General features: G+C 37.1%; 1 protein-coding gene across 1 annotated transcript in view; it reads left to right on the top strand.

Moving 5' to 3' along the window:
* UTRN (utrophin) overlaps positions 1 to 27,648 on the top strand; it is a 526,271-nt gene that overhangs the window by 407,251 nt on the left and 91,372 nt on the right. Inside the window, 2 exon segments of the mRNA XM_020972489.2 lie at positions 13,684 to 13,745; positions 22,983 to 23,057. Of these exon segments, the coding sequence (XP_020828148.1) occupies positions 13,684 to 13,745; positions 22,983 to 23,057 (137 nt within the window).

Below are 27,648 nucleotides of genomic sequence, written 5' to 3'. Positions count from 1 at the left end.
TAGACAAGGTTGACTTTAAAGCAATGAGACCTTCTTAAATGACTTGTAATTTTTAATCTGCTTCTGAAAGGAAATTCTTATGAGGGATTCCAAAAATATTTTGAGCAAAAGATATTATCATTGATGTGAATATGTATGTATGTGTACTCCCAATCTACTGTGAAGGAGAAAAACTCATCTAGAAGATAGGCAGATTCTAGTGTCTTCGATGAAAGCTAGTCTTGTAGTTTTACCTCAGATTTCAGAATTTTGCCAAACTAATTCTCTTTTCTCCATTGAGATGAAGGTTATGTGTAGCGAGTATTCTTGACCTTCCAAGTATGACATTCTGTGATTCTTTAAGAGGACCAGTAGCTGGCCTTTTTATTGTACTTTAAGGTTTACAAGGCACTACATGATCTCTCTTGATCTCATTCTATTACTGAACTCATAGGGTTGTTAAAATGTGAAGCATTTATATCAACATATGGAATGTTGGCTTTGAAGTTTATTTGTAGTAACCTGAAGCCTTATTTTCAGTTGGCACCTGGCCAACACGTAGAACTAGATGTGTGGTGGTTTGTTTCTGCCTGATAATGTTGCTTGCTGACGATCCAAAATATTTTTTGTCTGTATTTCAAAATCAACCCAAAATGTTTTGGCATTATTTGTTGGTTCTTCATGTGGTGTTCTGTCTTTCCCTCAGCACAGAGAGTTGACTGCATTTATTGGTTTAGAATGTTTCTACTCTATGTCCTCTAATCTCAGGAGGTTTAATTTGACTTTTGATTAAAAATAACAATTTTTGTTGTAATGTTTGTGTAAATGTAAGACCTTTTTGATTTTTGCTATAAATGTAGACTAGCAAAAAAAAAAAGTATGTGGCAGTTTAAGGGTCTCTAGAAAGAATATCCTTAAGTGATTTCCCTGAGCTAAAAGTGACTCCTGTGAATTTTCCAGGCCACTCTGGTGTCTCCTATGCACATAATCACTTTTCAACTTATTATTTATTTGTATTTGTTGTTTGTATACACATCTAGTCCCATTATTCGACTGTGTATCTTTGTAGACCTAGGACCTAACGTGGAGCCTTGAACAAAGGAGATGTTTAGTAAATATTCTTTTTTAGTTGTTGTTGCTTTAGCAGAAAATTTTGCTGTGATTAAAAAAAGACTCAACTAGGAGACTTACAGAAATTCAGGTAAATGACAACCTGAAGTAGAGAGGCCATGTGTTTGGAGAGAAGAAGCTCTTGTGAAGGTAGAATCAACAAGACTTAGTAACTGATATGTTGACTGAGAGAGATGAAAGCATTATGGATGAAGTGGCTTGTGAACCCAAGTGATTGGAGGGATGGTGGTGTCCATAACAGAAACAGGAAAGTTTGGACAATAGGTGGAATTAAATTAACATTCAATAATAATTAATACCTTTTTGGACATAGTGAGTCTGAGATGCCTAAGGTGCATTGAATTGGAGATCCGTGTGTCCTTCAGTAAGTAACCTCTTTTGTTAAAGTAAAATAAAGGGATTGAACTATTACGTCTTCAGGGTCCTTTCTATTTCTAAATCTATGATACTATATTCAGCACGCATGGATGATTAGAATTCAGGAGAGATACTAGGGCTGAATGAATGATCTGGAAGTCATCTGCAAAGAAATGATTGAAAACATGAGAGCTTAATGAGATCTTTAGAGAGGAAGAAAACACTGGGAATAGAGTATTAGGGGTGTGGGTGGAAAATCACTACATTTAGGGGGTGGTAAATCAATGACATTCCTCAAAAGGATTCTTTGGAAAGGATCATTTCGATGGGAAGTAGAACCAGGAGAGTACAATGTCACAAAAGCAATTATAGACCAGAATATCCAGGAGCTCGCTCCTTGAAAGAGGTTAAAAGAACAGGAACTGTCCTCATTCCCATTCTATGTTCATTTATACCCTTGGCTTATGTGGGAGGACTCTTGAGTGCTGGGGCTCTGACAGCTTGAAAGAAGAAAACATACATGTCTCTGATACTGGTCAAGGAGTAGTGGTATATGAGGTCACTAGAGGCCTGGAACATTGGTGATTCTGCCCCTCCAATGTCACCCTTCTGTGCTTGGATCAGTATCTGATTTCCCTCATACTTCAGTCCCCATTTGGAAGTGTCTTTGGGCTTACCTTGGACTAGTTTGCAACTTTAATGCTATTTATAGTTATCTGTGTATTTGTCATCCTCTCTAATAGAGTATAACCTTCTTGAAAGTAAGGCTGTTTCATTCTCTGGAATAAATTATAAACTCACACACTGGAACCATGTTTTAGTTATAGGATTATTGTGAATATCAAATCAGGTAACATGTAAAGCACTTTCCAGACAGGTAGCACAGCAAATAGAGGGTTGCACTTGGACACCGGAAGACCTGAATTCACATGCTTCCTCACACTAACTCTATGACCCATGGCATATCACTTTACAATTTAGGTTCAGTTTCCTCAGCTGTAGGACATATTAATAGGTCCTTCCTCACTGGGTGGTTGTGCTTTGTAAACCTTAAAATACGTTACAAATGCTGGGTATTATTATTCATCATTGTATCCTATTGTAGGCCACTACAGCCTACTGACACTTCAGGCTACCTACTCTTCACCCCACAAACCCCGCAAGCTCTAGACATACCATATCTGCTACTTTGGCTTTAGAGAAATGCTATTTTCTTTGTTAAATTTAATAGGGATAGTTGCTAGAAGTGCCCTAAGATGACATTGCCAAGTGGAATAGCATGGAGATGTTTGGTACGCTTGCCTCACTTTGTTTTTTTCTTGGTTTTCTAATAAAAAATATACTTATCGCCACCTGGCTAGAGTTAAATAGGTGTGAGTTCCAAACTGCTGAGTTTAACTGTTATTAAAGCAGTTCTAAAAGGTGTCAAGAGGCCTGTTGAAGGCGTTTGGGCTAAAAGCTTTCTGGGTGTAGTTTGGCTCCCCTGGAAACTTCTGGAAAGAAGGTTTTTGGTGTGGCATGAAAAAAAAATTTGGTGGTAATTCCCAGAGTTGAGTGGTATCTCTAAATCATTGTCTTTGGTAGTTCTTAATGTGAAAATATAACATTTTTGGTCTCCAAAATGACATCACACAAAGAACTTCAGCTCTCCCCCCCTTTCTTTCTAGTAAATATAAAAGTATTGAGATCAGACAATATTCAGTCTATTTATGAATAGATTGTTACAGCTGGCTGCCTATTAGAGCAAATAATGGAACCCTTGAAGTGGTCAAAATATTTAAAATCATACTATATCTTTCCATTGGCTGGAACCAATTACGATATATTACATAATCATAACATTGTATAGTGGGATTTTAAATGCATATGACTCAGGTGGATTCAATATTTGCACTAATTGAGACCTGGCAGTGTATAATTTCAGATGACAGACTTCTTAACTCTTTGAGGCAGGAATAGTTTCTTAGGATTCCTTCTTATCTCTCATACCAAAGTGCTCAGTCAAGACAAAGTTGATTGTCATGCACTTACTAAGTACTCATTAAATGTAGGTTGAAGTGAAAGTTTTTTTATTTACCCCCACCTACCCCAACCCCAAGCACCTTTCTCTCCAAGATTACCTTTCATTTCTTCATATGTATCTTACCTATACATACATACATATGAACAAAGTTATATGTATATATAAATATGCATTTACATGTATATATAAATATACATATGCTTTATATACAGATTTTCTCCACCTTTAGAATGTAAGTTCATTGAGGGCAAGAGCTAGTTTTGCTTTTCTCTATATCATCATTTAGTACATAATAAGCAGTTAATAAATGCCTGTTGATTCATCGTGTCTAATTTATAGTTTTATTATAGTTTTTTAAAATGTATGAAAATAGGAGCTGTTTTTCTTTTAGACTCCGAACATAACAGTATCTTCAGATAAGCCAGAAGTGCAAACTGTAAGGAGCACCACAAATATTAATGAATAATAATGATAATTAAAATATATGGGTATGTAATTATGTGAATGATAATCAGATAGATTACTTTTATATAATTAAAACATGCTATTTAATTAAAGAAAATTAATGTAAAATTGCTGTGCTTAATTAGATGTTTAGGGAAGAGTGAAAAGAAATTGGGCAAAGGGTAGAAAAGAATTAAATCATCAAATTAAACTTAAGGTCAGATATTTTTCTCAGGACATCATTGCTTCCTTACATATACCAAGAAAATGTACTGAACAAGCCCCAGATATCTGTTGGAAGGACATAATTTGGTCAAGCACCATTTTAAAAAACCTCTCATCTGCCTCTCTACTATATAACTTTACCTTGCAAAGAATACACATCTGTTCTTCTGTGACATCTAAGTCTTACCCGAGGGGCATCAATCTGCTTTTCTAAAGTCTATAGTCATCTTTGAAAAATTAACCCACTGACCTGCAAAATTTTTTCCTCCTGTCTTTTCATATTCACATCTTGAATAAAAGGAGAAAATAACCGTGTGCTATAAAATAGGTTTCAAATGTGAAACTGTGGCCACATAGTGATTATTGCTCGCTTGGTTGTTGTCCATTGGTGTAGTGATTATTACTACTACTAAGTAAAACATGAAATGAGAAACTGAGTTTAAGAGATAAGCTCCAAACATAAGTATTTGGCACAGTTTCCACTATAAGCATATTGGGTATTTTCTGATAGATCTGTGAGGTCCCTTAGGGAATAGGGAGGAAATCATTAATAAACAAAATTGTTTAAAATAATAAAAACTTCCATAAAGAATTCTTTTGCACAGAAGTTATGTAATGTTTGTTTTAAACAAATATTGTGAAATTGAGAATCGACATTGTTTCCCAAGCCTGGCAAAGGTGTGGCCTCACACTATGCAAAACAATTGCTGCTATAGAGAAGAGCAAATGGGGATTTTGAGTGTTTCCTGCATTATTTCGCACCTGATTCACTTAACTACCCACCTGCTACCTTTAGGTACTTCCTTTAGGGTGTGTGTAAATGTTAGTTCAGTGATATAGCCTAGGCATGTCTTGATTATTATCATTTCCATTGTTTAATATTTGTGGATTGCCTGCCATATGTTAGGTGCTCTAAAGTGTTGTTTGTGTGCTTAACGAGTTTGTGTTTAGTGTTAATTGCTGCTCGGCTGGAATTATGTATTTATTTATTTATTTTCACGTCTCATTCCTGTTACTGTTTTCCTTCTTAAAACCTAGCATTAGTTTCACTTTAAAAGGATTTCATTTCAATTATTTTTTAAAAGCTTATCAAGTTGAATAATCCTATGTATTTCAATTTAAGATCTGAGAAGCTGAACCTGATTATCCCTGTTCTGAAGGAAGGGGAATCGTCTTGGCCAACTGGAAAAATGGTCCACAGCTGCTCCTATAAGGCTGATGATTGGATTGATATTTTTCATTACTCCCGCCACCCCACCCCCCAAAAAAGAAAGAAATCAGCTACAGCCAAGAGCCTTCATTACTTTTTAAATGTTCTGTATGAAATTGCAGTTGCACTTTTCTAACTAGAGACTGTGTTTATTTTCAGCACTGGCAGTTCTGCCTAATGAATCAACTGGTGTTGAATTCATAAAGGGAAATGCACTTTTCCCTCTTCCATCTGGTTGTCAATGAGTATGTTCTCTCTGAGTTTGTGAGTAGTGTCCTGGCTTTCAAGGACCAACTGCATGGTAGTGCCTGGGCCATGACTAGAATGCTTGACTTGTGGCATTCTCCTTGGTCCTCTGCTTGCCTGAATTTTGTTCTTTCTTTGTGGTAGAATGCATGTAGTGGATCACCAAGAATGGAGAAACTCCGGGAGAGGCTGCTTTTTCAAGGTGTTTTGTACTTTGCTAAAAAGAAAATTGGCCTGGCATTACGTTTTAAATTTGTGTCCTTGCTAATTAGTGGATGTTAATGGATAAGTATGGTGTCTGTGCACTGTTATACTGTATGTAGCTTAGGGGTTATGATTATGGGGAAAAAAAGATTGCCTGCTCCTAGTTGTAGGGGTTATAGTGAGAGGCAGTATACTAGAATACACTGTTAATCTGTGCATGGATAATTGAGAAATCATTATTGAAGATTTATTTACAGTTCCATACCACCACTCTTACTTAGCCTGGCTCTTTGGCCCCCTAGTATATGACATAATATGAATCTTCTTTTCTGCCTTTCATATTCTTTTTTTCCCCCCCTTCTTCCAAGCTGCCTTTCCTCTCTCTTTCATTCACCCCTGCTTTGCAATTTCTTCTATGATCCTTTGGCCCACAGCATTCTGAGAAAACTTTTTTTTTTTTTCAAATGCCAGGAGGTAATATGGTACAGTGCTGGAGCCAGACTCAGGAAAACCTTAGTATAAATTCTGGCCCACATACTTATTAGCTGTGGTATCCTGAGCAAATCATTAACTCTTTCTCAGCTTCAGTTTCCTAATCTATAAAATGGGGATAAAAATAGCACCTAGTTTGCAGGGTAATTGTGAAGGATCAAATGAGGTAATGCAAGTAAGCACTTTGTAAACCATAAGGTGTTACATAAATGTTGGCTTTTATTATTATTAATGATGCTAATACTATTGATTACACTAGTACTATGGCTACTATAGCGCCTGCTTTCCACCTACTACCAACTACCACCACTTAGAAAACAGCCAGAGAAGGAGAAAAGAAGAAAAGGATTAGATATCTCTTGGGTTTTGTATATGTTTGCTACTTTCTGCTTTAAGGTTTACAAAGTTTTAGTCATACATGCCGCACATGATCCTTCCAATAACCCTGTTAAGTAGACATAATGATCCCCAATTTTACTGATGAGATAACTGAGGTACAGAGATGTGTCCATATAATAAATTATTTGGCCATATAATAAAGTAAATATCAGAGGTAAATATCAGAGGCAGGATTCAGGCCCAGGGCTCTCTGGACTCCAAGTCCAACACTGTCTTCCAGAATATCACATTGCATTTATAGAGAGAGAAGAGGATAGATACAACAGGTAATTGTGGAGGTAAAATGTGTGGGATTTGCAGCTGATTTGGCTATGATGGGGTGAGATAGAGGGAAGGTTCAAAAAGGCCTTGGAGGTTTCAAGGCTAGATGACTTTGAGGATGACAGTACTGTCAATAAAACATAAGCATGTTAAGAAGAGAGGGACAGATTTGGAGGAAAAATGAGTTTGGTTTTAGATATATTAACTTTGACGTATCAGTAGAACATCTATCAGAGAGTCCCAAACTTATTTGGCCTATGCCCCCTTTTCAAAAAAGAAATTACTCAGCATCCCCCTGCAAATTTATCCCTTTAACATTTAATTTAACCTTTTAATGTTTGTTTTTAAAATTTGGGTGGTTTCAAAAAAAGACTGGCGCGCCCCCCCCCCCCATCATCCCAGTGCCCCTCTGGGCAGTATCGTCTACTTTGGGAACCTATGATTTCTAGGTAGAGCTATCTAGCAAGCAGTTGAAGTTGTTGGGCTAACACTCAGGAGAAAGCTTAAGAATGGATATGACTGGACATGTAACGTTAGAAGCTACTTACATTAAGACAGTAATTGTTGATGAACATTGATGGAGACATGAAGAGAAGATCACTGAGGATAGAACCTTGGAGGGAATACTTATTAGAGGACAGGAGGAGAAGAATGAGCAAGTGAAGGCAGAGGATTCCAGAGATAGGTTGAACTAGGAAAAGTTAGTGTTTAGAGGTCTAAAGAGAACTAAGAAAAGGCCTTCCAAGATGGCACTTAAGTCATTTGTGACCTTGAAAAGAACATTGGTAGTATCTTACAGTGGTGGATATTAAAAGCCAAATTCAGACTGAGAAGGTTCAGAGAAGCTGCTGTGGAATGTGTGATAGAGGGAGGCAACCAGAGATTAATTAAAAAAAAAAAGATTTCCATAGAGCAGTCACCTGGTTGAAATTTGGCAACATGAATTTGTAATGGACTCAGCCTGTTTTCATTACTGTGAAAAGCAAATGGTGAGGATTGAAGGTGGCTGAGTGATATAATGGGCAAAGTAAAGATAGTGACATTTTGATATGTCTTACTGTAGGTTCAAGGAAAGGAAGTAATACCGGTACAGGGAGGGATCTAGGACTTGAAGTTTATAATGAGAGTTAAGAACAGGCTCAGTAAGAGTGAGATAGTGGGAAAAGTTCAAGTACAGAAGATTATGATCAGAAAGAATTTCAAAATCCTGGAGTTGGATCAATTTTGGATGATGGTGCTTTTAAAAAAAAATTCAATAATGTGGGCAGATGGGAAACTAACTCTGTGTGAGCATCATCTCCACAATACTCCATTTATAGATAGAGCTAAACAGACAAACACAAAGCCACCATCATAATTAGAAGTTCCCCGAACAGATGGAAGGAATTGAGGCTTGAAGGGGGAGAAAAGAGAGGTTGGAAGAAAATCATCCTTTAGAAAAAATAGTCTTCTCCCTGTTGGAAGTTTCAGGGTAGAATAGAGGTAGAGACAGCTTGGTGTTCTTCAGCCAAGAGAAATCAGAACATAGAATTTGGGAATGTCGGAAGCTTTGCAGAAACATTGGGGAGGTAGGTAAAGTTGGAGGAGGATGCGGCTTATCCAAAAGTTCCCCAATTTCTCCTTTAATCTATGGGTACTTAAGGTAGTAGAAAGATCGTGTTCATAAGTTGAAGTAGTTAATTAATTGGAAAACTAGTGTGTCAAAAGAGTCATTAAGGTAAGCCCTTTGAGGGCAATGACTATTTTGTTCATCCTGCTGCTTAGCACATTGCCTTGCACGTAGTATATGCTTAATAAATCTTTATTAAATTGAACTAGGATGATGGCAGGGATTAAACTAAAGAGATGAAGCTTGTTAGCCAGGTTCTTGAGACATTGAAGAAAAGGAGGGAATGGCCTGGAAGGTAGATAAATGATAACAATGAGCATCTACATTTGGTGATGTAATTGGAGGCAGGCACTTCAGAGGAAGTAGAGGATGTGAGAGCCCAGAAGTGGCAATGTGGAGTCAAGGGTATTTGGATTTCTCCAGGCACTATGTATGGCAATGAAGTAAGGAGAATATGAGAGAAGTAACTTCCAACATTTAAAGAGAGTGGTGCAGGCAATTGTGAAAAGAAACCAGGAAAAGTGACCATGCTTTAGCGTTCTTTACTTGTCAAGAAACTTCATTGAATCATCTAAGGAGAGTTTTTCAGTTTGCGGGATTAACTATGACTTTTGTTTCCCCTTCCCTTGGGTAAAGTAGGCCTTTATAGTAAGTTTATTTGAATGGAATTGAATTAGAAAGCTTATGATTGAAGAGGTCTTTTTTATTGCCATGATTTCCCACAATATACATGAAGCTACAGAGACTTTCTGACCTATTTCCCAGGAGGCAGTGTGATTTAGAAGTGAGAATTCTAGCCTGGGGCTCAGAATTAACCAGTCAACAAGAATTTACTAAGCTACTACTATGTGCAGCTCTCTGGGGATACCAGTACAAAAAGGAATACTCCCTACTTACCAGAAGACTTAGACTCTATCCTCAGCTCTACAATTAGCTAAGTTGGGGCAAATCAGTTAACTTCCTTGGGCCTCAGTTTCCTCATCTCTAAAAAGTGGGTGAGGGATAAGGGTGAACTAGATAATTGCTGAGGGCTTTTACAACTCTTAAGTGTTCTACAGTTTTTATTGTCTTGGGCCTCCTGTAGGGTCATTCCCAATTTTAAAAGGTTAAATGTTGCTTTCCAGAAAATTCCTTTTTCTTGAGTTCTTGCCTCAGTAGTAGTCTGGTTACTTCTAGTTAAATCAGCTATGGGTTCTTAGCAGATTCTAACCTGTTAAGCTTTACCAGCTCATATTTTTGGGTCTTGTCCACAGCATTCCTTGGCCTGTACTCTTTTAGCAATCTGGCTTCCTGTCCCTATAGTAGTCATCAAAGTTGTTTTCTCCATAGTAAAGTTGCTGCTGCTCCACGTTTTCCTTTGAATGGGGCATTTCAGGATTGTCTAGTATTGATAGCTGCCCTGCTGCCAACTCATGGTTAACTTTCCTTCCTGTAGCCCATTTTCCTTCTTCCCATCTAACCTAAACACAGTTTTAAACAACCCTGTAACGCTCAACACGATGAAGTGCTCATTTATTATGTCATAAACAAGCTATAACAGAACCAACTTACCCAAATTTCATTTAATGAGCATTCCTCAGTGATGGAAAAGTAATTACACTTCCTTGGAAACTCTGAATTCCTTTATTGTTCTATAGGTCCTTGATGCTGAGTGAGGCATTTCTTTGCCAAAGTATATTTTTATATGTTTTTTTTTTGGGGGGGGAGGGTAGGAGTACCAGGGAACTGCCAGAGACACCCTTCTCCCTTTTTGAATTAGTAGACTTACTTAGGAGGTCTTTGTTTATTTAACTTCCCTTGTAGCCAATATCTTAAAAATCTATATCTGGGAAAATAAAAATGCTTTTAGTATCTTTTCTGATCTCCTAAAAAAGATTTTTGGATAGTATAAAATGGAGAAGTAATTTCACCCCCAATCATTGCTCTATTTCTTAAAAGTTTATAGTCAGCCAGCAATAATTTGAATTGTAATTTGTCTATATAGCAACATCGTGCTTTGCTTAACCACAGATGATAAAGTTCTTCATTAACAAAATTCATTATCTCTTTTTGACTTTTATTTTTCCCACAGAAGTATTTTAGGCCCAAGCCCTTAATTTTTTTCCCCTCCTTCTTGCAAAATGAGAGTCGGGGCTGTGAGTGGTAGGGTTGTTCATCAGTTTCTAACTGAGAGTGGGAGGAAGCAGGGGATCCGAGTGAAGAGTCTGGATAACTGTTCAGTTCTGCTGTAGTTGGATTTTGACAATGCAGTTGATTGATTGATTTACCCAGTCATTCCTTCATTCATTTGTTTATCTTACTTGTTTTTGTTCAGAGCGCTAGGAGCTTACAGAACATTTCACATAGCAGTATTCAGATGTAAGCGCAGAAAGAGAGCACCTCTTGGTTTGTAGTCCCACTTCTTCATTAACTATGAGATCTTGGGGAACTCTCTTTAATCCCACCCCCAAAAGGGATGTTATAAAATGGAGAAGCGATTCCACTGTGAAAAACCACTCTCCTGGCAACAGTGGAGTGAGGAAGCTAGGGAACTCCCTTTGCCTTTGTCAGATAGGCAGTTGCTCTGTACCAGGTGATCTTAGGGACTTGCTTGGATCGCTGAGAGGTAAGGCCTGAGATCACAAAGCTTTCATGTGTCAGAAGTGAGACTTGAACCCAGTTCTTCCTAACTCTAGAGTTGACTGTCCATTAAACCTGACTGCCTTTCATTGTAAATATACATGTATACATGTACCTGCACATATGCACATGCCATGTTCCAAAAGTCTTAGAGTTGTTTTAAGCTACGGAAATTTAAATAATATCTTTTTTTTTTTGTGGGAGGGACATCCTGTATATGTAAATATGTTTATATAATATCAAATTATTTTGGTAACTGACACTTTCTTCTGGTGGCTACTAGCAAATTTACCTTCTTTGAAACTATTTCTAAATCATACTTAAATATTTCCTACATGTAGCCAAATAAACCTTAATTTGCAATCTAATTCCAGTTTCCAAGATTAACGAAGTTGCATTCTTTTTTTTTCTTTTTTAAAAAAATGTTATTAATTTATTTCGATTTATTCAACTTTTGAGTTGAAAATGTTTCTCCCCCTTCCCTCCCCCCTCCCCAAGACGGCACACAATCTGGTATAGGCTTTACATTTACATACCCATTAAACATATTTTCACATTAGTGAAGTTGTAAGTAAAAATTAAAACTAATAGGAGGAACCATCAGAAAGATGAAACAAAACTCAACAGAAGGTAAAAATAAGTGTGATTCGACTTCCATAGTTCTTTCTTTGGATGTGGACAGCATTTTCCATCCCGAGGCCTCTGGAAATGTCTTAAATCCTTGTAATGCTGAGGAGGGTTCAGTTTAACAATATTAGTCATTGCATAACGTGGCTGTTATTGTGTACAAAGTCCTCTTGTTTTTGCTCACTTCACTCAGCGTCAGACCATACAGGTCTTTCCAGGCTTTTCTGAAGTCAGCCTGTTCATTATTTCTTATAGCACAATAGTATTCCATTACATTCATATACCACAACTTGCTCAGCCATTCCCCAATTGATGGGCATCCTCGCAATTTCCAATTCTTTGCCACCACAAAAAGTTGCATTCTTAATTAAATTCCATGCACTTTTCTATGTAAACTCTGGAAAAGCTGTAGTTTAGATGTGCCAATTGTATCAAGAGCTGAAATGAAACCCTGCATCCTAAGTGTATCATTCAAAAGAGTTTGGCCAAACTATTGAATAAAATAAATAGATGAAGAATCATTATTGTCCAGAGTATGATAGGCAGTGGGATACATGACTTACTGTGTTCATTCGTTAGAATATATTTTGCAACTATATGATGCTGCAAGGTATGAATTCTGTAGGTTCACAAGACTTGAGTTTAAGGATCCGTCAGAGGGCAGTGGAAGGGGGGTAGTACGTGGTGAACATAAGCAGGCAGCAGCTTAAGCAAGGAATTAGACAGGAGAAGCAGTGGGAAGTATAGTCACCAGAAAACAGGTAGAACTGGTAGAAAAAATTAACTGGTTACTTAGTGAAAGCTAGGATAAGATGAGGATGAGATATCATTGATAGCCTGTGTGCTTCATTGATATTCATGCACATGCCATGAAGATGAGTGGAAGTTCCTTAGCATTGTAGGTAAATCTCCTTTGGCAGATTTATGGTAGGATATGGATAAGAGTTGTACAGGTCATTCAGTCTTGGGTAGCCTTACATCTGCATTGTTGGCAAGAATACCCAAATTTGATGAGAACATAGATCACTGGCTCCTTGGAGTACCAGGTAACCTTGGTTAGAGGTGGAAAACTCTTGTCTTAGAGACACAGATCCATCTAAGTAATCATATGCTAAATGCAAGCAAATGAGAGATTTAAATGGGAGGCAAAATGGAGGGGTTGAAGTTTAATGTTCTGTTTAGAATAAAGAAAATACGAAACATTTACCTTTTATGTAAAAGCAAGGAAATGGAAAACATTTCAATAAATATAATACTTAATACTATCAAAATTATTATCATAAGGACAGGGAAGAAATGGAAGGAAAAGGAGAGACAAGATCAGGCAAAGCTACAGAGAAAGATAAAAACATGAAGGATATAAGATAGAGAGGGAAAGACATATGGGCTGAGGGCAGAAAAAAGGCTGCGAATATTCTGTTCTGGCACCCTGACCCAGATAGTTATAACTGTAATAAAATTCAAAGACCCAAAGTTTAGGTTTACATATTTTGTGCTTATCCTAGGAAACTGGAGTTTTCTGAAGTGAATAAAATTAAATTCTTCCATCCAGAGTTTCTTTCAAATGAGTCATCAAAGTCCCAGATACTCAGTAGTAGTTGGAGCATCAGTTTCCTTAATGACAGTGCAGTTTTGTCCAGTTTCTTAATGCCATATTTAATGAATTAGAAATAATAGTGAAATATCAAGCTAGGAGAAAATAAAACTGAATATTTTTTCTTTTAAATTGTATGTCCATATTGAGAGGTTTTTACTATTTGGGAACTTGATTCAAAGCCGGTTTGGAAATAAATTTATCTTGCAACTTAATTTTGTGTAATTTTGGTGTATTTTTAAAAATGTACCCATTTCTTTCAGTCACCAAACAGAGTCAACATGTTGGAATCATCCTAAAATGACAGAACTCTTAGAGTCCCTTGGTGAGTATTGTTTCGTTAAGCAATAATTAACTCATGGAATTTGTCAAAACTACTGAGCTCTGTGTACTCTTCATTGAGTGAAACTCTTTGCTGGCATACCAGGTATCATGTGGTGTGGTTAAAAGGAGCATACCCTACTTTCCCACAAAGGGTTCTACGTCAGGAAATAAATAGAAGCTGTATATTCAAGATGTGTTCATTCTGAAGAACAACTTAACATCAAAAGGATCTAGAATATATAGGGTTGACCTCTTCTCTTAAGTGACAGGCATAGCTCAGAATTGTGAGTCAAAAATGAAATTTCAAGACATTTGACTCCTCTCATTTCCCTTCTACAAAGATTTTGTTTTGTTAATCTAATTGTGGTACAAGGCTCATCCTTCTCTTCTATTGAGTCTACCTGTGTTAAACATAAAGGACTTTTATGTTGTGTATCCTTACTCTTATCTTTAGCCAACACCTACCAGGAAGAGTACTGGCCTTGAAGTCAAGAGAGGCCTGGATTCAAATTCTTCTTATACTTTGTGTAACCTTGGGCAAGATACTCTTGGAGTATCATATCCTTATGTGTAAACAGGTTAAAACACTATTTGTAGACTACCTCAGAGGGTCTTTGTGAGGACATAATAATCATACTTATCATTACCTGCCATTTATAATGAACATGTTAAGGTTTATGAAACATCCCTCACCTTGTTGCATCTTAACCCCTGTGAGCTCCATAAGGGCAAGGAATGTAGCACACATACGGTAGGTACTTAATAAATATTTGTTGACTTCACTTGACTCTGTCAGGTTAGGTAGGAGAAGCATAAATGTCTCCATTTTACAGATGAGAAAACAGAGACTGAAAAAGATATAGCTACTTGCTCAATGGTTATACAACTATTAAGTGCCAGAAAAAAATTCAGACTCAGCATTTTTGGGCTCCAAGTTCAGCCTTCTTTTGCCTTTACTAATGTTACATCAGCTATGCATAAGAGTATAACTAAGGGTAAGAATTAAGGGTATACTCCATGAAAAGGCTGACCTTTGAGATAATTTAGGAATGGCAGTTATTACCCTAGAACTCTAAATAGATGTCAGTTCTTATTATTTCATATCATTCATTCATTCTTTAAATAAAAATGTATTTCTTTGAAAATTCACTGAGAAAATTTAGAAGATGAGTTCTGCTCCCAGATGACTTGATAATAAAATGTGACCTTGTCTTTCAGTTTAGATAGCTGTAAAGATAGTCAATAACCTTGAGGGCTTACTACAAGCCAAGCACGATATTAAGCACTGGGGATACAAAGAAAGGTTTAAAAACAGCCTACTTGCACTCAAGAAACTCGAGTTCTAATGGGAAGGACAACATGTCCTGGGTGGGTACAAAATATACAGAGAATAGACATGCCCATGTCCCCTCCCTCCTGAAAAATTCCTCACATGATTCATCCAGCCCCACTATCATTCTATATCTCTTCTTCCCTTTGTGGCTAAACTTCTTGAAAGCCCATCTATAATAGGTGCCTCAGCTCTCCTTTCAGCTCACTCTCTTCTTAACCCCTTACAATCTGGCTTCTGACTTTTTCATTCCACTGAAACTGCTCTCTCCAAAGTTTTTAATGATCTCTTAGTTGCCAAGTCCAGTGGCCTTTTCCCAATCCTCATTCTCCTTGACCTCTCTGAAGCTTTTGATGCTCTTCCTCGATTGTCTCTTTTTTGTAGGTTTTCAGGACGCCACTCTGTCCTGGTTCTCCTACTTATTAGAATGCTTCTTCTCAGTCTTCTTCACTAAATCCTCATCCAGGTTACTCCGTCTAAGCATAGTGTCCCACAGAGTTCTATCCTGGGCCCTCTTCTTTTTTCCCGTCTATATTCCTTCACTTGATGATCTCATCAACTGCCACAGATTTAATTATCATCTGTATGCCAAAGATTCTCAAGTCTATCTATCCTGCCAAACCATTTCTTCTGACCTTTAATCTCACATCTCCACCATTCTTTCAGACATCCCTAACTAGATGTCCAGTAGACATTTTAAGCTAAACCTGTCCAAAATAAAACTCATCTTTCCTCCAAACCTTTTCCATCTCCTACCTTCCATATTACAGTATAGGACTAGAGCATCCTCCCAGTCCCTCAGGCTCCCAATCTAGGAGTCATCCTCCACTCCTCACTATCTCTTACCCCTCCCTCTCCCACATCCAACCTGTTGCCAAAGCTTACTGATTTCCCTTTGCAACATCTCTGGAATACTCTTCCTTCTTTCCTCTGCCATTGCCTCTTCTCTAATACAGGCACTCATCACCTTGCTTCTAGACTATTGCAGTAGCCTGCAGCTTGGTCTGCCTTACTCAGGGTTTTTCCCATGCTAGTACATCCTGCATTCGGCAACTAGAATGAGTTTCCTAAAGCGCAAATTGAGCTGTGCAATCCTCCCTCCACCTCCCACCCAAATAAACTCTAGGAGTTCCCTATCACCTCCAGGTTCAAATTAAAAACTCTCAGCTTGGTATTAAAAGCCCTTTATAACTTAACCCTCTCCTATGTTTTTAGTCTTCTTACACCTTAATATCCCTGCCATGTACTCTTCAATCCAGTGACACTGCCTCATTGCTGTTCCATGAACAAAATACTCTTATCCTGGCTCTGGCTGTCCCTCATGCCTGGAATATTCTCCCTCCCTGTTATAATTATTCACCTCCCTGGCTTTCTGTAAGTCCCAACTAAAATCCCACCTCCAATAGGAAACCTTTCCCCATTCTTCTAAATTCTAGTGCCTTGCCTCTATTAATTATTTCTTCTTTATTCTGTATATATCTGTGTGTTGTCCTCCTTGTCTGTCTTTCGCCTCTTTTTGTATCCTCAACACTTAGCACAGTGCCTGGCACATAGTAGGAACTTAGTAAATGTTTATTACTTGATTAGATGCAAAGTAATCTTAGAGAGGAAAGCACTAGTAGCTGGGACACTAGGCAAAATCCTCTTGAAGGTGGGATTCGAATTGAGTTTTTTGAAGCCAGGAAAGTAAAGAAGGAGAAAGGAAGAGCATGGAAGACAGCAAGTGCAGAGGATTTTAAATTTGATTTTAGAGATAATAAGGAACTACTGGGGCTTATTGAATTGGATATGGGCAGAGTACTTCTTTAGGAAAATCACTTTGTCAACTGAGTGGAAGATGGATTGGAGTGAGAAGAAACTTTAGGCAAGAGACCTTTTAACAGGCTGTTATAGTAATCCAGGATAGAAGTGATGAAGGCATCTACTAAGGTGTGTACACACACAAACACACACACACACACACACACACACACACACACACACACACCTTTTTATAAAAAGAGGTGATGAAGGTAGAAATTACAAGATTTGACAACAAACTGAAATATGTGGAACAAGTGAAAGTAAAGAATTGAGGGTGATAATCAGATTTACTGACTAGCACAGTAGTAGTTAAGATGGGCAGAAGGGAAGGTTTTTAAACAATCCAGTGAAATGAAAAAGAGTAGCATTGGAAGAGAAAAACACAACACACAGTCTGTTGCCTTGAAGAAAAGAAAATGTAGCTGGACTAAAAAGAAGAGTCTAGAAAAAAATTAATAAACATCAAGTGAAAAAAAAACCCACCAAAAAACATGCACCAGGAATTGTAATCATACTGTCAGACAAAGCTGTACCAAATACTGAAAAATTACAAGGGATAAACAAGAAAATTATGTTATGCCAAAAAGATCCATAGACAACAAACCAATATCAGCATTAAAATCATATGATCCAAATGCTAAGGCATTTAAATTCATAAAAGATACATTAAGTGAACTACGGGGTGACATTACAGTAACACCATGGTGACGGGAGATTTCATTTTTCCTTTTCTCAATTTTGGACAAGTCTAATAGATAAATCAGAAAATATTGAATGGACAAATTTTGGGGGAAATAGAGCTGAAAGACTAATGGCATCTTTAAAATGAAACTGAAAAAGAACATATGATTTCTCAGCACTGCATGGAACTTTTACAAAATTTGACCTCATAATAAGGAACAGAGATTTTGCAAACAAATATAAAAGGCAGAAATAGTAAGCACATTGTTTATAGATGATAATGCAATAAAAATAGTAATCATTTCAGGGAGCACAAGCAAAAAACATAGATCCAAATGGAGACTTAAGAGTGAAATCTTAACTATTGAATGGGTCAGATGGTCATGAAGCAGTTATTAAGTGACGACTGCTACCAGACTCTGCTAAGTATTGGGGATACAAAGAAAGGCAAAAGACAGTCCTTTCCATTAAGGACTTTAGAATCTGATAGGTCAAACAAAAAGTCATAGAAATATAGAAATTAACAATTTTGTAAAAGAAAATTGTAATGATGAAACAATATCCCAAAATTTCTAGGATGTAGAAAAAGAGTCCCTAGGGGAAAAATAATATCCCTACAGATATACATTAGTAAAATAGAAAAAAAAAGAGGATTAATGACCTGAATATGCATTTTAAAAATTAGTAAGCCAACAAGTAAACCTAAGTAAGCATAAAGGAGGGTATGTTAAAAATTAGAGAAATACACTAAACTAGAAACCTGAAAACCTACAAAAAATGACAAGTAAAATGTAAAAGCTGTATCTCTGAGAGAAAACAAACTAGTGAAATTGATAAACCTTGAACCAACCTAATTAAAAAGAAGGCAAAAATCAGAGCAACCAAATAGCAAATGAGCAAGGTGAAGTCACAACAAAACCGTAATAAACAAAATAATCAGAAGATATGCACCATTATATGCCAATAAAACTGAGAACACAAAAGGAATTGAAGGATACCTTCAAAAATATAAAATACCCCAAATAACTAATAACCAATGAGAAATCTTTAAAGCACTTTGTCTCAGAAAAGGAAATAAAACTAATTAAACTTAAAAAAAAAACTAGAACCCATACTATAAAAATTATTCCCCCAAATCAAAAAAGTAAGCTCCCTACTAAATCCTTTTTATGTCACAAATATGTTCTTAATAACTGAAGCAAGGAGGGATAAAACACAAAAGGAAACAGAAAAATATCGTTAATGAATATCAATTCAAAAATTTTAAATAAAATCCTGTCAGACTTTACTATACCAATTTATCCAAAAACTCATCCATTATGACCAAGTTGTATTTGTATCAGGTGTGCAGTGATTATTCAATTTTTGGAAAAGTCAACATAATCATATTAAAAGCCAAAACTTCCAAAACCATATAATTGTTTCAGTAGATGTGAAAAAAAAATTATTTGACAAAGTTTAAAACACACTTATGCTAAAACCTCTACAAAGCATAGGCATAGAGGGACCTCTTTATATTATAAAATCTATGTAGAAACTGTAATATGTGACAGTGCACTATATAAGAAAAAGGAATGACTCTAAAGAAATGATGATGACAGGTTACAGGACTGAATGTCTAGGAAGATATGTGTATCCTCTGTGTTAATAGGAAATCTGGGAAGGGAATGGGTTAGGGGGATTCTGATTTGGATATATTTAGCTTGAAATGCCAAAGGGAAATCCAGTTTGAGGTGTACCTCCCCCCTAAAAAAATCACCAGCTGGTGATTTGAGAAAATTAACTATCTAAAACAAAGAACCAAGTATCATACACAGTGAAGATACAACAGAATAGTTTCCAGTAAATATGGATCTAAAAGAAGACCCACTCCTGCTGCTATTATTTAATGTAGTTCTGGAAATGTTGGCTGTGACACTAAGATAACAGAAAATAATGAAGTTCTAAAGAGAAGAGAAAAGGAGATAACATTATCCCTTTTGTTGATGATATGATAGTTTACTTGGAAAATCCTAGGGAATCAGCAAAGATACTAATCAAGACAATTAGCTTGAACAATGTTACAGGCTACAAAATAAACCATCAAAATTTAACCATATTTCTCTATAATAATAATAAAACCCAAGAAGCCACAATAGAAAGGGAAATGCCATTCCACATAACTACAAAATGCATACAGCATCTGGGAGTCAATTGACTGAAGCATACAAAAGACTTGTAGAGAATCAATTACAAAGTTCTCTTTAATGAAATAAAGGACAACTTAAAAGCTGTATAGAAAGAACCCCAGGAGGATGTGTTGCTGGGTGATCATGGTAAAAACAAAGTATGTAAGTTACATTGGGAAACAAGGACTGTTCAAAGGCTAGAAAGTGAGTCACAGAGTATGAGTATGAAAGTACAGCCGATACTAGAATGAGTGGCCAGGGAGGTACTTTTTAGGAGAGGGCCAGACCTTTGGTGATTGCTACATGTTGGATGGAAGTAGAGAAATGAAAAGATTGTGGATGAAAGGAAGTTGTCTATTATGGTGGCATACATTGCAGAAGTCTCAGTGGAAGGGGTAGGGAAATCTGGAGTGGGACATTATAGGGGTAGAGTTGAAGTGAATGGGATTAAGGGAGTAAAAAAGAAAGAAAGAAATAGGAGTCCCAGTCATTCAGCAGTTATTTTTTCCATGTTTGTTTTGTTCAGAAACATTTTTCCCTAAGTGCTACAGTAGATATTAAGATAATATATGTGCATTTCCTACCCTTAAGTATCTCACTATCTTAAGAGGGACGTAAGACAAACATATAAAGCAATATAATACAACCCCATTAAAAAAAATGACCAAGTTCAACACATGCTAATAATAACTCACATTTACATGCCCCTTTAACATTTACAAACCTTGTAAGGTTGTTGTCTGCATCCAACTTTAGAGGTCTTTCTACTCTACAGAGTTTGGGGTGATTGAGAGGAGATACTATATAACTTGGAAGGCTCAGGAACATCTTTATGGAGAAGGTAGCTTTCAAAGAAAGATTGAAAGAATGGGTAAAATTTACGGAGATGATGATGAAAGAGTATTCCACTTGGTGGGGATATTATGAACTGAATGCAGAGGTAAGGAATTTTGTCTAGGAAATATGACTAGTTTTCCTGAAACAGAAGAGTAGTTATAGAACAGATGAGAATTATGACTGAGAAGACAATGAGTATCCAGGGAGTAGGGTGCTTTGATTGCTACTCTGAGAAGCCTGTTATGCCCTGATATGTCTTCCAAACTATAGTCTGAAAACATCAACTGATTTTTTGGACACCTCAAAATGGATTTCCCTTTGGCATCTCAATCTCAGTATATCCAAATCAGAATTTACCATCTTTCCCTGCAACCCATCGTCTCTTCCCATGATGCAGTGAATAGAATGCCAGGCCTGGAGTCAGGAAGACCTGAGTTCAAACATGACCTCTGAAACTTACTAGGTGTGTTACCATGGACAAGTCACTTAAACTTGTTTGCCTCAGTTCCAATATCTTTGCCAAGAAAACCCCAAATAGGATCACAAAGAGACATGACTAAAAAATATAGTCATCCAGTTCTGTATGTAATCTGTCATCATCATTTCTTTATTGTCACTCATCTTTCCCATACAGTAAAGTGACACATATGTTGTCATTTCCACCTTCAGATAATCTCTTGTATTTGTCCCTTTCTCTATACTCACAGCTGCCACCATAGTTTAGACCCTGGTCACCCTTGGTCACCCTTGGACTATTTCAGTAGCTTCCTAATTGATTTACTTGCCTCAAGTTTTTCCTAACTCTAATCCATCCTTTGCTCAGGTGCCAAGAACAGGCTGTTCATGTGACTAATCTCTAGTCCCCTCAGCTCTCCCCTTCATCTCACTAAATTCCAGTGGCTTCTTCCTATTATGTCTAGAATCAAATGTAAAGTCTTTTGAATTTAAAGGTCTTCATAACCTAGATCATCCTGGCCTTTCCAGTCTTCTTATACTTCATCATCTTCCACATGTCATACAATCCACTGACACTTGACTTCATGTTCTTCCTTTCTTTTGCCTGTCTTTGTATCTCCTGTATCTGGTACAATAACTAGTGCATTGCAAGTGCTTAATAAATACTTGTCTGATCCGTGCACTGATGTTGTTCAATAGGAAATTAAAAAAAATTGTTTTGAACAAGGTAACGACATCATTAGAGAAAGGTTTTAGGAAGTTTAATATAGCAGTGTTTTACAGAATGGCCTAGAAAGGGGAGTGATAGTAGTGGATGATAATTAGACCACTCTTGGAGAGCTTCAGAAAAGGTGTAGCAAGGTTCAAAACTAAGTTAATAGCTGGCAAGCTAAAGAACAAAAGCAGAAAATTTTCCATCGTCTAGGTGAGTGAACAAGGTGATTGATAATAGATTTGACTGTACTTTGGAAAGCCATCGCTGGAGCAGGAAGAATGTCTCTGGGACCCAGCTGTGAACAGCAGGAAGTGAAGCTTCAAATCTGACTCCAGGTTCACTCGTCTTTCCACATATTTTCATCTAATCAAGAATACAAAGTACTGCATTCTTTCTCTCTCAACCTTTCTTTTTTTTGGCTGAATGAAAATGATATAATAATAATTATTGATAAAGAAGGTCACATGGAATAGTGACTAGATAGCTGGCCTTGGAATCAGGATGATCTCAGTTCAAGTGCCACCTCTGATACATACGAACTTTATGACCCACCCTCCCTTCCAGCAAGTACAGAACCATTCAGTATCCCAGCTGAAGAGTGTAAGTTGTAGGAATGTGCCTATCTGTACTGTTTTTCCTCACCTATACCCATGAAATTCAGGTCTAAAATAATAATAATGATAATAATAGCTGAATTTATAAGATACTTTAAGGCTTCCAAAGCACTTTATGTAATTATGGTAATACTAAAATGTGTATTGTACTTCCATGTTTTACAAAGTTCTTCCCATTATTTCATTTGATTCTCATAATAACCTTGGAAGGTAGGTGCTGTTTTTACCCACATTTTACATACAAGAAAACTGTGGCTCATGCATCTGACTAATTAATGTCTGAGATAGAATTTGAACTCAGGTTCTGCTGAACCCGGAGTTAGCTTTTTATCTACTTTGGTCATCTTTGAAGCTTTTGTGTGTATTTCTGAATATATACTTTATTTAAAAATACATTATTTCATGGCTATTTTGAATAATTGTTTAAAATATTGTTAATGTGGGTCATATTTTTATTTTTTTTTGCTTTTTGTTTTCTCAATACCAGATGCATGTTACTTACTGGAAAGTTAGGGGGTCGTGTACAGTGTTTAACTTTTTCTTGAAAAGAGTCAACTATTCAAACATATTCTTGGTATTTTCCACCTAACATTTTTTCAAAAACATTTTCTGTTTTTTGTTTTTACCATTTCAGGTGACTTCAACAATATACGCTTCTCTGCCTACCGTACTGGCTTTAAAATCCGAAGATTACAGAAAGCCTTATGCTGTAAGTTATTCTTCAAAAGTTTATCACTCTTGTTTATTAGCTTTTTTTTTTTAATATTGGGCTAAATATCTAAAGAAGTGAATCCACAGACTTAGTCTGATATTTACATCTCCCTACACATCCAAGTTTGCTTACGTCCCTGCAGTTTGTATCATTTGCCTCATTAATTATGATGGGAATTGCTTATGAAACATGTCAGCATACGAAGTAGCTATACTTCTCATTCTCATTTGTTGAACAAGCAAGCCATAACACAGAGAAGCAATATAAAAACTTTCTTTCAATATTATGCTTCAGTACAGCTTAAAAGGATTCCATTAAAGAATAAGAGCATGGTGGGCCATTGCCTTTTTAGTACTTAGTAATCATTACAAAGTCTGAGGAACAATGTAAAATTAGGACGCTTTTACATATTTGAACTAAATTGAGATACCCTTTTCATTGAACCGCAGGCACTGAATAACACCAGATAATAGAAACTTTAGCAACCACTTCCAATGCCTGTAAATAGAAATGATGGCTTGGAAAAGAATGTTTGCAAAAGCACCAGGCTAGTCCTCAGAAACACTAGCAGGTTGAGATAAGAGGGGGCTTTTATACCCAAGTTTGGTACTTAGCTATGGGTGGGGATTATGCTCCTACCTGGGCGGTTAACCACAGAGAAGAATGTCAGGAAAGGAGAAGCAGGTGTGTTGGGTACCATACAAAACAGTTCAGGGATGTGGTCACAAAACAGGGAACTTAACTTGCAACATTCAAGGATATGGCCACAAACCATAGGGGTTAGTTAAAAAAAAAAAGCACAGAAAATAACAAGGTTTTCTTGTCAACAGGTTACTGGGCAGATTTAAATTTAGGAAAGGCTCTCATTGTTGCTAGGCAGAAGTCATCCACATAAGAAATATTTCTTGAGATGTCTAAAAAAATGATTCTTACTAATACTTGGCCAGCACAGGATTTATTGTGATAGTTATTTTATCCAAAACACAGATTCTCCTTCTGAAACAGTTGGGAGTTTTTCTTTGTATTCCCTGATATTTAGCACAGTAACTGGCATATAGTAAGCACTTAATAAATGCATGTTGATTATTCATTCGGTGTCTGACTAAATGTAGAGTGTATCGTATTTACTCTATGTTTCCAATTTTTGTCATCCTGTTTACAGAAAGAATTTGTAAGATCGGCCAAATAGGTTAATAGGAAACAATGTCTGGTTGTATGCTCAAAAAAAGGGCAGTGCTTGAAGAACTTCCAAAGTGCTCTTGCTTTCTTCTTTCCACACAAGTTATGGTTGCTATAAATAAAGGCAATTCAAATAAAAATGGCCTCGGAAATAATATGATGAGCAGGAAAAAATGATTCTTAGACTCTAAGAGAAATTAAAAACAGTAAGAAAGGAAGAATATTGTTAAAGAGCTTGAGAGAACAATGTAGAAGAGTTTGAAGGAAGCAATGCGAGAAGGCTTTGGGAAAATGTAAAAGCTTAATTCTTATGTAGAAAGGAATGTTTTTAAAAATACAGACTTTAACAGAAAAATAAAGAATGAGGTGATTATCCCTTCTACCACATTTTCAGTGGCAAATAAAAGATAATTTTCAGGTTATGATAGTTGAGGAATTTGGATTATTCCCCTAGGCCCTACTTGTAACGGCTGTGACTGAGCAGGGCCCATTGTGCTGATTGAATTACCTTCTCCACTCACTACCCTCCAGTTAGAAAAAGGGGCCAGCCGAGAAGTTACTGTGTAGGCGAAGGTCGGGAACTTAGTGTATGGAAAACAAGATCAAGAATTGGGCAGACTATGAAAAAGCTGGCTCTCCAGTGTTAGGAAGTGATGTCTAAAGCACATGCATTGTCAAAACTGGTGATTGCAAGGTCTCTGAGTCTGAGGAGGCCTAGCAGTATTCTAGCTCTGGCTATTCTTATGAATTTGATGCAGGATGAGAGAAGTAAGGGTTCAAGCTAGATAAAAAAAATGATTTCAGCTGGTTTCACTGTCTGACTTCATGTGTCCATGAGCTATACTCCCTTTAATTTCCTTCATTTGGACAGCTGCCATCAACATACCTCTTACATTAAATGAACTTCCTTGGAAGCTCAATGCCAATGGACAACAAAAACATCACAAACTCATGAATTGCTAGCATTAAAAAAAGCTAGTGCTTAGGAATGTTGAACCACAAGAGAAAAGGAAATGGATTGCGATGTTATGTATGGAAGGAATCTTCAGGCTCTGTGCTTTGGGTTAGTAGTGACAGCCATTTTTTTTCGAGAGGCTCAGCTGCCTGTCCAGCACACAGCTGGCAAGTTCGTAACAGTCTCCTAAGATTTTATGAGCTATAAAATGAGAACAAATGACTCAGCCACCAAGTCTGTTTTGGCAGCAACTGCTTCACATGGTCTAAATTCATAGTCCAAGTTTCCAGTGAGGCCTCAAAATGGATGGATGTAAATATTAAAAGTCTATCTTTTTCTGTATTCTAATAACCATTCATGACAAAGCTTATTCCTTCAAGTCACCTCTTTTAAAAATAAGATTTTTAAAAAATGCCTCTTGTCAGGGAAGTGAAATGAATATAATTTTACCAACGTATTTTATTTTATTTTATTTTATTTTTTGCTTTTTTGGTGAGTCAATCAGGTTTAAGTGACTTGCCCAGGGTCACACAGCTAGTAAGTGTCAAGTGTCTGAGGACGGATTTGAACTCAGGTCCTCCTGATTTTCCAAGGCCAGAGCTGTATCTACTGTGCTGCCTAGCTGCCCCCAACACATATATTTTAGAAAAAAATATCGGGATGTGTCTGTCTGGCCTGTCTGTGAGAGCACATGAAGCTTTAAGTTTGTCATCCGGCTTCCCTCTTTTCCCTTTCCCAGTTATCCCCTGTATCTCTTTACATTCCAGCTTTGCTCCATGCATTGGTCAAATAACCATTTATCCGGGTGAACTTCCAAGCTTTTGTATTCGTTGTGGAATGTCATCTCCCTTTTTCTCCAAGAGCCCATATTCCATCCTTAAATTAAATCGTCTTCCTTTTTCTTTCTTAATCATCTTTCATCATCTACGTAGCATTTGATGCTATTAACTATCTTATCTCTCTTTCTGAGTTCATTTTCCATCCTCGCTAGCTGCATCCTAGCCCTTTTCTGGTTTCCCTCCTTCCTCTCTGATTGTTCCACCTCTGTCTTCTTTGTTGATTCTTTGTGTTCTTTGTGCTCTCCCAAGAGTGGGTATTTCCCAAGGTTCTCTGTTCCTTTTCTCTCTCAATCTTCTGTACTTTGGAAACCTATTGAATATTGGATTCAACTATCACATCTGTGCAAATCACTCTCAGAACTGTAGTTCACATTCTGACCTCTTTTCTGAGCTCTAGATCCACCCTTCCGACTGGCTTCTCTTGAATGTAGCACCTTATCTCCACTCATACACCTAAGACTCTTAAGAAAGACCCTTATCTATTCTTTCCTGGGCTACCGCCATAGTCTCTCCTAACTAGTCTTTCTGCTTCAAGTCTTATCCTATGGCAATCCAATCCTCCACACAGCTAACCAATTGCTATTCTTATTTATTTTTAATTTTTTTTTTAGATAATTGGGGTTAAGTGACTTGCCCAGGGTCACACAGCTAGTAAGTGTCAAGTGTTTGGTCTGAGGCCGGATTTGAACTCAGGTCCTCTTGACTTCAGGGCTGGTGCTCTATCCACTGCACCACCTAGCTGCCCTACCAGTTGCTGTTCTTAAAACAGAGGTCTGATCATAGTTTTCTCCTATGCAGAAATATTCAGTGGCTTTCAGCCTGACATAATAGACATGCTAAATAAAGACATAATAACAAATCCTCTGCAGTCTTGATTCTCCCTTCCTTTCTTGACTTCTTTATTATTGCACTGCTTCCACTGTAGACAGGCTGACCTACTGCTAGTTGTACCCTATGTGCAAAATTCCTCCTTCTGTCTTGCAGAAGAAGGTATCTTTCTGTCTGGAATGCACTTGCTTGTCATTTTTATGTCCCAGAATCTCCAGCTTCATTTAAAAGCACTCAGATTACCATGATAGCTTTTCTTCTCTACCACCCAGTCCATCTTTCATACAACTGCTAGATTAATCTTTTTGCATAGGTCTTGTTATGTCACTTTTTTACTAAGAAGTCTTCAATACCTCACTATTGACCATTGAGTAGAATTCAAACTCTTTTGCTTTGCATCCCCCCCCCGCCCACACACACAATCTGGCAGCACTTTCCCTCTCTGTAAGCTTACTGATCCATTCAAACTGGCCCATGTCCTTTGAGGATGCCTTGTGCTTGCCTCCTTGCATGCTTTTCACTCATTCTGTTCCCTGTGCATCAGATGTCTTTCTTTTCCCTCTTTGTCTGTTGAATTTCTATACATTCTTTAAAGTCTAACTGAAAATTATAAACCCTTCCACAAAACCTTCTTTGATTATCCCTAATCAGTAACAGCTGTTTCCCACTCCTGTAACAAAAACTACTTTGTTTCACACCTCTTTGGTGCAGTTATGGATTATTTGTAGCATTTGAGTTGTGGTAGAATTATCTGTGCATGTCATATCCCCTACTAAGCTTATGTAAT

The sequence above is a fragment of the Phascolarctos cinereus genome, unplaced genomic scaffold (assembly GCF_003287225.1).
Source record: "Phascolarctos cinereus isolate Bilbo 61053 unplaced genomic scaffold, phaCin_HiC Scaffold_5;HRSCAF=322, whole genome shotgun sequence".
Lineage (NCBI taxonomy): Eukaryota > Metazoa > Chordata > Mammalia > Diprotodontia > Phascolarctidae > Phascolarctos > Phascolarctos cinereus.
This window is presented reverse-complemented; position numbering and strand designations above follow the sequence as displayed.